General features: G+C 58.8%; 1 protein-coding gene across 2 annotated transcripts in view; it reads right to left on the reverse strand.

Moving 5' to 3' along the window:
- Positions 1 to 7,375, reverse strand: part of MGAT5B (alpha-1,6-mannosylglycoprotein 6-beta-N-acetylglucosaminyltransferase B) — a 69,004-nt gene extending 61,629 nt beyond the window's left edge. For both annotated transcript variants that reach the window (XM_041486580.1, XM_041486581.1), the window contains exons 1-2: positions 7,308 to 7,375; positions 683 to 795 (exon numbers count right to left, since the gene is read on the reverse strand). In XM_041486580.1, the coding sequence (XP_041342514.1) occupies positions 683 to 795; positions 7,308 to 7,375 (181 nt within the window). The remainder of the gene's footprint in view (positions 1 to 682; positions 796 to 7,307) is intronic.
- Positions 7,376 to 9,894: the final 2,519 nt, after the last annotated feature.

Consider the following 9,894-nt stretch of genomic DNA (forward strand, 5'->3'; position numbering starts at 1 on the left):
ATCTGTCAGAGCTGGGGCAATTATCTCTGTTCGCTGGGCAGTTTCTTTATCTCTCCCACAGCCAATCCTCCCTCCAGCAGATCTCTGCTGTCCTGGCCAGGGAGTGTCCCTGCAGGGCTGATCAAATTCCATCATCCCATGGGGAGATGCTCCGCCCAGGGGAGGAGCCAAGCATTCCTACCTGGATACAATCTGAGCCTGGAACAGCACAGCAGCCTTTGCCCACTGCATTCCCAGAGGAGCAGCTTTCTCCTGCCCTGCATTCCCAGAAGGAGAGCAGGCCCATCTCCAGCAGCCCTGGAGCTTCAGAGGAAAACTCCAGCCTTGTGCAGGATCCCTGCTCCAGCAGAAGCACAGCTGGCACTGCAGGAGGGCTGAGCCCCCATGGGATGGGACTGTGCCACCACCCTGACACACAGGGCTCAGGGCATGTTCTGACTCTGACACTGGCAGTAGTTTGTCTGTTTGTACTATTGCATTTGTATTTTTAATTTTCCTAGTACAGAACTGTTATTCCTATTTCGATATTTTTGCCTGAGAGCCCCTTAATTTCAAATTTATAATAATTCAGAGGGAGGGGGTTTGCATTTTCCATTTCAGGGCAGGCTCCTGCCTTCCTTAGCAGACAGCTGTCTGTCCAAACCAAGACCCTGGGGCAGGCTGGGCACGGAGCCGCGCTCACCTTCGGTGCGGATGGTGAAGGGGGAGTCCCCCAGGCGCTTGGCTGAGAACTGCCCTCCCAGGGATGTCATCAGGAAGCACAGGGTGAAAAATCCAATGCCCAGCACGAAAATCCTGCGGGAGAGAAAGCAGAGCTGGAGCAAGGTGTGATGAGGAGCCAGCCCCACCATCCTCTGTCCCTGGGGTAATCCCTGTGCACAGCAGCAGGAGAGGCTTTGGGTTTGGGTGTCTGGGACAATCCCAGCTCCATCCCAGTGGCTCACCCCACCCAGCCGTGGCAGGGAGCATCTGTGCAGCCCCAGCCCCACCTGCAGCTCACCCCAGCCACAGCCAGACCCTTCACAACGAGCCCAGGACACAAACCCTGGCACTGAGCAGGGGGTTTTGCCTGAGGACCCCCTCTGAAATCCCTGCGGCCTCTTCAATGCGCAGGCCTTGAGGAATCCTCCACTGCACTTAAAAGGGAGTGGGATCTGCATCTTCAGCAGGGAAGCTGAGCCAGACCTCAGCTGCCCTGTGATGCTCCAGCAGGTGCAGCCCAACAACCCAGACCACAGGAACCACTACAATGAACAATGCCTGTGTTCCTCTGGGAGAGAGGAGTAAAGAGAGACCTTTACCTTCCCTTCCTCCCAAAGGAGCTAAAATAAACCCTTTTAGTTTTTTACACAAAGCCTTTTGTTCCCCTGTAACTAGGCCACCGGCATTGTCATTGTGTCCCCTGTGCACAAGGGGACAAGGAGGGACCTGCAGCACTCGTGTGGCCTGGGGCCATCCCATCACTGCTTTGTTCACAGGGCTCCCAGGGGACACCCTGGGCAGGATGTCACCTCCAGCGAGGGGCAGGAGCTCCCAGCACTGCTCCTGCTCATCCCAAATTCAGCCAGTCCCTCTTCTGGGGGTGGAAGGGCTGAGGGGAAGAGCTCTGTGCCAGCTGGGTGTTGTGCACCAGGGAGTGAAAAGCAGAGTGCTGTGTGCCAAGGGATGGATGTCTGGCCTCCTTCCACTGCTCAGAGCTGCTGCCATCATCCCCGGGACTCCGTGGAGGTGCAGCAGCCTGCAGCAGCCACACGGGAAAAGCCCTGGCAGAGCCACTGCCAGGTGTCAGTGTGACAGCTCCCAGAGCAGCAGCGTGATCTCAGACCCAGGGGAAACCTCGAGGAGGAGCAAGAGAAAAGACAACCCCCAGCCAGCCTGGAGAAACAACAGGTTTGTCTTCTAACAGGTGAGTAAATCCTGTGTGGGGCAGGGAGCTGAGGGAGCCCTCAGGGGCGCCCAGGCATCGCTGCCTCGGCATCCCTGAGCCAAAGGGAAGCAAACCACAGAGGACAGCAGCCTGCAGCTCTCCTTCACAAGCTCACAGCATCCTCCACAGGGCTCAGGAGCTGCACACAGCCACAGCACAGCCAGGCTTTGCCAGGGGCAGAGGAGCCCTAGGTGGAATGCTTTCCACCTAAGCATTCCTGCACAGCTAAAAGGCAGAGGAGTGAGAACCAGCCTTCAACTCTGGGCTACAGCACGCCAGCAGTGCAATTATCTGCTGCTGGAAAGGGCTAACAAATAAAGTGACCTGCTTCAAAGCCCTCGTTAGTGACTGGAGATGTTGTGGAGAGCTCAAGTGCCAGGTCAAGCAGCTCAAGAAGGGCTGAGCTTCCCCAGGGAGATCCAGTGAGGGCAGCTCCCTATTGTCCCAGCCAGCACAGCCAGGCTTTCCTTACCTGGAGAGACTCCTGGGCAAGGCATGGCACTTACAGGGGATCTATGAGCTCCCTGCCTCCCTCCAGGCTGCTCTGATGCTGCTGTCACCCAGACAGACACACCTGAGCCCCACATCCAGGGCAGCCTGGCTCTCAGCAGCAGCCAGCTCAAGAACAAAGGGTTTCTTTGCCTGCTCCGAGGAGGATCAGCCTTGCTCACAGCAGACAACTCCTGCCCATCCCCGTGGATCAGCCCTGCCCCATTCCCAGTGGATCAGAGACACCTGGCTCTGGGCAAGCAGCACAGCACAGCCCAGCTCCCCATCCCCTCCTCACCTCCCACCTAATCAAGGGGGAAAGCAACACCCTGGGCTTGTCAGCACTAAGGAGCTCTGCCAGCAGCACACCTAGCACCAGCACAAACCCTCCCTGACAGCCAGGCCAGAGCTGGCCTGGGAGAGCTGACCCACCTGGGAGAGGTGACCCCCCTCGGAGAGGTGACCCACCTGGGAGAGCTGACCCACCTGGGAGAGGTGATCCACCTGGGAGAGCTGGAGCTGACCCACCTGGCAGAGCTGACACCTGGCAGAGCTGGAGCTGACCCACCTGGGAGAGCTGACCCACCTGGGAGAGGTGACCCACCTGGGAGAGGTGACCCACCTGGCAGAGCTGACCCACCTGGGAGGGCTGACCCACCTGGGAGAGCTGGAGCTGACCCACCTGGCAGAGGGGATGCTCAAGTGCATCACTAGAACTGCCTGACATCCCCTTGCAGCCTGGACCAGCTCAGGTCCCTTTATTTCTGAATGAGCCACCCCTGGAGGGGTGGAAAGCAGTTTCTACAAGATACAGAAAGCACTGTGCACTCACTAACCCAGGCTCCCATCCCTAAAGGCCTGGCTGCAGGCACAGCCCCGCAAGCAGCAAGCAGTGGAGCAGAGCCACCCCTCCCCAGCAGATGCTGATGAACCGTGGAGCTGTGGGACCTGCACACAGACACACACAGACCCCAGCCCCTCCCCAGACAGACCTGGCAGAAGGCTTTGCAGAGAGCTGTGGTCCAGCTCCAGCAGGGAGGTGACTGTGGAGGCAGCAGAGCGTCCCTGATGCTGCAGAGTAGCGGGTGTCCCATAAATAGCTTGGAGAGGGGGTGATCTGGGGACGTTAGAGCATTATCTGCCATCATCACAGCCTGAGCCCAGCGCAGTGCTGCCTCTGGGAAAGGCTCTCAGGAACACCCTGGAGGGGATTGCTGCGCCCAGCTTGGCTCTGGAGGGCTGAATTTGCCCTTAGGGAATGCTGTCTGCCATGGCACTTCCCTGGCAGGAGAGGACAGCAGCAGGCTGGAGAGGAAACAAGCTGAAGGGGCTCAAAGCCCAGGCAGGTCCTGCAGCCCAGGGTCCACCCTGGGACAAACCCACCCTGCCCTGGTATCCCCTCCCCCAAGGGGCATTTTAACAAAGCACCACCTGAACAAATACTCAGGCCTGATCCTGCTCTCACACCTCCTATCGACAATATCTTCATCATTATGCGAGACCGTGTTGACGCTTTTTAATTTTCATAATTATAGTCTGGCAAGGAGGGATCGTTGAACACTGAGCAGAAAGAAAAAGGGGAAGGGAAGAAAAAGATACAAAGGTGATCTCTGCTCTACCATCTCCCTAGGAAACTAAACCTTTTTCATTTTGACTGGATTACAGAGAGAGTAAGGGAAATGCAAGATGCTTTTTTCAAAAAAAAAAAAAAAAAAGAGGAATTGGAGCCTTACTGGACTTGCTGTCCTTGGGAAGTCAGTAGATCCAGCACAGAGCAGTGCTCCAGGGAGCAGGGATGGTGCAGGGCTGGACTCTCAGCCTGAGAACCCCAACTCCTTTACTTTACTTTTGCTCCTGTTCTCCAGGTGAATAAAAGTGCCTGGCCCAGACTCACCTGAGTGGAAACTCCTTATACAGAAAACAAATTTACCACAAAGTAGGTAAAACATACCAGATCCCAGATGGTCCAAATGGACAGAGTCCTCTTCCCCAAAATCAAAACTAACTCCTTGAAGACTCTGGAGTTCTAAGGACCAAATAACCCCTATCCTGCATGCTGGCTTTGCCTGTCATCCCATGTCACGTTTAATTCATCACTCGGGCACAGTTCTGGTGCCAAGTCCCTCTCCACACCCTCCCCAAACTCAAATGGTCTCAGTTCTGGGCTCTGGCTTGGAGCCCAAAAGAAAAGAAAGTGAAATTCCTCAAGTCTTAAATGAAAATTGGAAGTGATGCCGCAGTCATGGAGGATTTTGGCCCATGGAACTGAAAGCTGGATGTGACCAGGATGGTCTGAGTGCAGAGCTGGGATCTGGTGGGGGGAGGAAGGCCAGCAGCACCCAGCAGGATGGGACTGTGGCACTGGGAATGTGGCACTGGGACTGTGCCCATGGTGCCACATCACCCAGCTGGGACCACAGGGAGATCCTACACAGGTGTGGGGGAAACCAAGGGCCACAGAGTCAGGTAACACCTTTCATTAGGCAATAATAGTTTTCAACTATTATTTAAACAACCAAGTTTTCAACCCCCAAAAGCTGAGCCACCATTCCTACCAGCAGAAGTCAGGTTAATGAATGACTTCTCTCCCTCAAAACCGTTTTACTTGGAGCCCAACAGGGTTGTGGTGCTGTCAGACTGATGCTCAGCCATGGCACTGTGTTCCATGCAGGGACCAGAGAGAACTCTCACTGAGCACTGTCACATCCCACTGAAAGCCTGGCTTTGGTTCCCAGCTGGCAAACAGAACTACAGAGCCAAGAGCTGGGCGAGCTGGACCAGGGATCCTGGGTGAATTCTTGCCTGGATCCAGCACCATCACAAGTGAGACCCCCTTTGCTGCTGGGATGAAGTCAGAGCCACCCTTGGACATTCCTGTGGTTTTCCAGACTGATCTGCTCCCTCTCTGCAGGTGCTCTCCCAGCTCAGGGCTCTGCATTGCTTTGCTAAGCGTGTCTGGAGGTGGTTAATGAAATGTTTTGGTGCACAGGATCGGGTTTCCTGTGTGCTGTTTGCCGATGGCACCAATCCCCATCAGGCAGGGCATGGCACCATGGGATTCCCAGAGCTGCGAGGCTTTGCCCAGCCAGCAGCAGGGAACCTGTGAATTTACAGGACCCATCCTGGCTGCCAGGACCTTCTCCCACTGCTGGAGGTTATCCCTGACCCACATCAGCTGAGGATGAGGGTGCTGGTATTAGGGAAGCAGAGCTGATCTGCACGGGTTAAGGCTGAGCTGGGCAGTGCCAACACTCACCCACGCTGGGCTGGGAGCAAGGTGACACAGGACTGTGCCAGGGGGTGACACTCAGCATGACAGCAGCAGGGAGGAGGTGCAGAGGTCCTGGATACTGTGGGACAGTAAGGAGAGGGTCTTGGGAATTCTTCCTCTTGCACAGGGAGAGCCTGGCTGTTAACAACAAGGTAACCCTGCTGGTTCCAGTGGCACCAATACTGGTCTGTACTGGCTGGAGAGCAGAAGCCAGCCCAGGGCACACGGCCAGGACAGTGCAAGTTCTCCACCTGGGCACCAGAGACCATCCAGCCATCACAAACCCCTCATCCACACACATCCTCATCCCTAACGGGACTTTGTGATCGCCCTGCCGTGCACTCCCTGTGCTTGCCCACCCTGACCCCCACCCTGCTGGAGATGGGGTTCCCTGCCTCAGGGGTGATGCCCAGGGCACAGGGATGCTCCAGCCAGTCACCTCCTCACTGTGGAATTCAAACCCAGTTAAGAGAGCAAACAGCCAGGCAAAGAGCACCCCCGGGGTGAGTGTGCCCTTCTCGTGTCTCTCGCAGTCACTCCCTGCTCCACTCCTGAGCCCTGGGAACCCTCACAGCTCTGCCAGCGCTTTGTGGCACCCCTTGGCCAAGTTCCCCAGCCCCAGGGCAGTGCCGCGGCATCCAGCAGCAGAAATCGCTCCAGGCAAGCAGAGCCCAGCAGCTCCCGAGGAGAGGCAGAAAACCTCTCCACACCCGAGGGCGAGCGAGCGGTGCAAGCCCAGCCTGTCCTCCTTCCCCACGCCGGGCTAGGGTACCTGGGCTAAGCACAAAGGCAGCGAGCAGATCCCTCCGGTTTGGAGCCCAGAGCTCCAAACACAGCGGGGAGCGCTGGAAGTCGCTGGGCTGGGTTCGCCCCACCTTGAGCTTCTTCCCCCGGCACGTTCGCCTCTATCTCTAAGGGGTTTTGGTCCTCTCCCCATCGGAAAACCACATAACTGCCAACATCTCCCAACATCTGCCGGGTGTCTCAAGCTCGGGACCAACCCTAGCACACATCCAGCGAAGCAAAGAAGCCGGAGAGCAAGGGCTGGAGAGGGGTAGGGAATGTATGGAAGCAAAAATGAGGAGTTACGGCAAGGGGGAAAAGCAATGGGTGGGTACGGGTGTGCTGGAGCCGGCGGGTTCAGGTCTGGACATCCACCCCAGCCCCGCTGCCAGTTCAGGGTGCGTTTCGAAATCCCCAGCTGCACCAGCAGGCTTAAACCACAGCAGCCGAATCCCCCCGAGGACCAGCACCTCCGAGAACCGTTCTCAAAAAAGCCAGCGGCGAACAGCCCCGCGATAACCCCAGAGCCAGCGGCGGCGGGGCGAGCGGGGAGCGGCAGCCAGCGAGAGCTGCAGGAGCCGCACGCTGCCCCGCGGGCAGCCCTGCCTGGATCCCTGCCTGGATCCCTGCCTGGAGTCCTGCCTGGATCCCTGCCTGGATCCCTGCCTGGAGCCCTGCCTGGAGCCCTGCCTGGATGCCTGCCATGCCCGGCTGGGCTCCATCCGCACCCCCGCACGCCCCACAGGAGCCGCAGCCCCCGCACCATCCGCGCTCCGCCGGCCGCTCCCCGCCCGCAGGAGCCGGGCGAGGCTGCCAGAAAGGAAACGCCAACTTTACCTAAAGGGTCTCAAGGTGACGAGGCATCTTCTGACCATTATCTTGCCATCCGCGTTGACAGTGATCATCGTTCAAAGTTGCGGGCAGGGGCGGCCCCGCTCCCCCCCAGCGGCAGAGCGGGCGGCAGCGAGCGGGGCTCAGCGGCCGGGGCGCGGGGCTGCGCGGGGGCGCATGGCGGGGGCTCTGCGGGGACCCCCCCGCCCTAGCCTTGCCCCTGCCCGCTGCCGGCCGTGCCCATGGCCGGGCCGCTGGGCTCCGCTCCGCTCCGCGCACCCCGCGCTGCGGCTCCGCTCCGCCCCGCACCGCCCCGCGGAGCCTCCGCCGCGCTCCGCCGCGCTCCGCGTGCCATCTAGCGGCAACCGCCCCGGAAAGGGGGGGTCGGGGCAGGGGGGAAGGGGATGTGGGGCTGGGCAGCCCCCCGAGGTGAGGGGATGGCGTTTTGGCGGGGGGGTGGCCAGGTTTGGGCGGAGAGGGCGGCAGCATCCCCGCGCAGGTGACAGCCCCCGGCGGGGGGACCTCGGGAGGCAGCGGTGGTCTTTGGCGGGGGCAGTCCGACCTGAAATGCCACCCAGCACCGTGCCCGGTGATTTGGGGGGGGTTAGGAGCAGGGCAAACCTCCCCTGGGGGAAAGGCGGGTCTGGAGCCTGACAGCACCAGGCTGCAGCTCTGCGGCTCCATCACTCTGGTTTCTCTCTGGGGGCACAGTCACAGCCGCGATGTGGCTCCCCAAAGTCCCCGGGTGTTGCAGGGTGCTGCCAAGAGGAGCAGGGCGGTGTCCTTGGGAAGACAAAGGAAGGGCCGTGAGAGCTGAGGCAGGAGAAGCAGCGCTGAGCTCAGCAGAGGTGTTTCTGGCTCTCCTCTGGAAGGTGAAAAGCACAAAAAGCCTCCCAAAAGTTGGGACTTAAAGGAGCCAAGTGAGCCCAGAGCCCAGAGATGTCCCATTTCCAATCCCAGCCAGGATAGGTGCACCCACTGGGGGTGAGAGAAGGGATGCAGCACCCCAGGGTGAGCACAGAATGGCTGGAAGGGCAATGCTGTCCCCCCTTGGCCAGGCTACAGGACAGGGTCCCCGTGGTCTGGGGGGCTGTGGTGCCAACAGGGCCCCCTCATGCCATGCTGGCCCCATGGCTGGCTGTCCCTCTTCGCTCTGAATACCACCATGGGTACCATAAAGCACAGGGTGACACCAGGGGACAGCTGTCCTTTGCCTTCCCCACGGTGGGATGCTCTCCTCCCATGGTGTTCTCCAGCCTTTCTCCATCCCATTTTCCCCAAGAGAGAGAAACCTCGCTCCAGCCCTGCCTGCCTGGCCTGGCTTAGTGATCTGCACCTCAAGTGTTGAATTCCAGCACCAATACCCACTCCTCTACAAACCAACCCTGATTGTGCACAATCCCAGGGTTTTCCCGTGGGGCCGAGGAGGAGGAAATGCTGCTGTGATACTGCATTTCCATAGGCACCCCGGATGCTCACACTGCTTCCTTCTCCCCAGTGGAAATCAGGGTCAGCAAAGCTCCAGGGAGAATAAAGCTGCAAGAGCACCAGACACGAGTGAGCTCAGGGACAGCAGTTGGAAATTTACCCCAAACCAGAATTTTTCCTCATAAAACAGCAATTTTTTTCCAAGCAGAAGTGAGAGGCAAAACCATATTCTTCAGGACTTCTTAAATTCAGGAGGATTTTTGTGTTCATCCACACTTGTGGGTCATCTCGGGATATTCCCTGTCCCCTGTCCCCTGACATTGAGGGGAGAAGGGACCAGGGAGGACACGGTGTCCTCGACACTAGTGGTGGGCAGGTGACAGGGAAGGAGCCATTGCCACACCAGGCCTGGGTGGGGTGCAGAGGGATGCACAGAGTGAGGATTTGCAGCAAGTGTGGCTCAGGAGCAGCAGCCAGCACTGCCAAGCCAAACCCTCAGGTCACCTTGGCAAGGACACCCTTCCCTGGAGCCCACCCTGTGGGGACCTTGTGGACACAACCAGGCAGCCCCAGGGCGTGGACAGACCCCAAACAGCAGCTGGGTGCTCAGTCCCTGCTCTTTTAGGTGCAGCTGGGAGCCCCTGGCCTCCTCTGGAAAAGCCACCTGGTGTTCTTCACCTGGCCATTGGGCAAGGAGGGAGCAGCAGCCTAGGGAAGGTGCTGTGGGGATCCTGCTGCCCTGGATTTCCTGCCTGCTCACTCCATTTCCAGCTTGTGGCAGGAGTTCTTGCTCCTCACCTGAGCTGTAAAACCACCTCAAAATCTGGTGCTGCCCTCCAGAGCTGGCTCCAGCCAGCAGCAGGAGCAGAGCCCTTCACTCCAAGAGCTTCTTTCCAAGACCAGCTCAGCTCCGTGGGGCTGGAAACCTTCCTAGTGCACATAAACACTGCACGGAGTGGCTGGTGGGGCAACCAGGCCACTGACCATGTGTGCCAGGGTCCAGCTGTGCCTTCCCGAGAGCCTAGCAGGGACAGGAACATCCCAGCCAGGAGTGCAGAGCAGGGGGGGCCAGAGTTCAGTGAGGGGTGAATTCTGTGCGGTGGGACCCTCTGACCTCCACAGGATAACCCCAAGATCCTTCTGTACATCCCACAAGCTCTGGGTC

The sequence above is a fragment of the Pyrgilauda ruficollis genome, unplaced genomic scaffold (assembly GCF_017590135.1).
Source record: "Pyrgilauda ruficollis isolate IOZ18807 unplaced genomic scaffold, ASM1759013v1 scaffold77, whole genome shotgun sequence".
NCBI classification, from domain to species: Eukaryota; Metazoa; Chordata; class Aves; order Passeriformes; family Passeridae; genus Pyrgilauda; species Pyrgilauda ruficollis.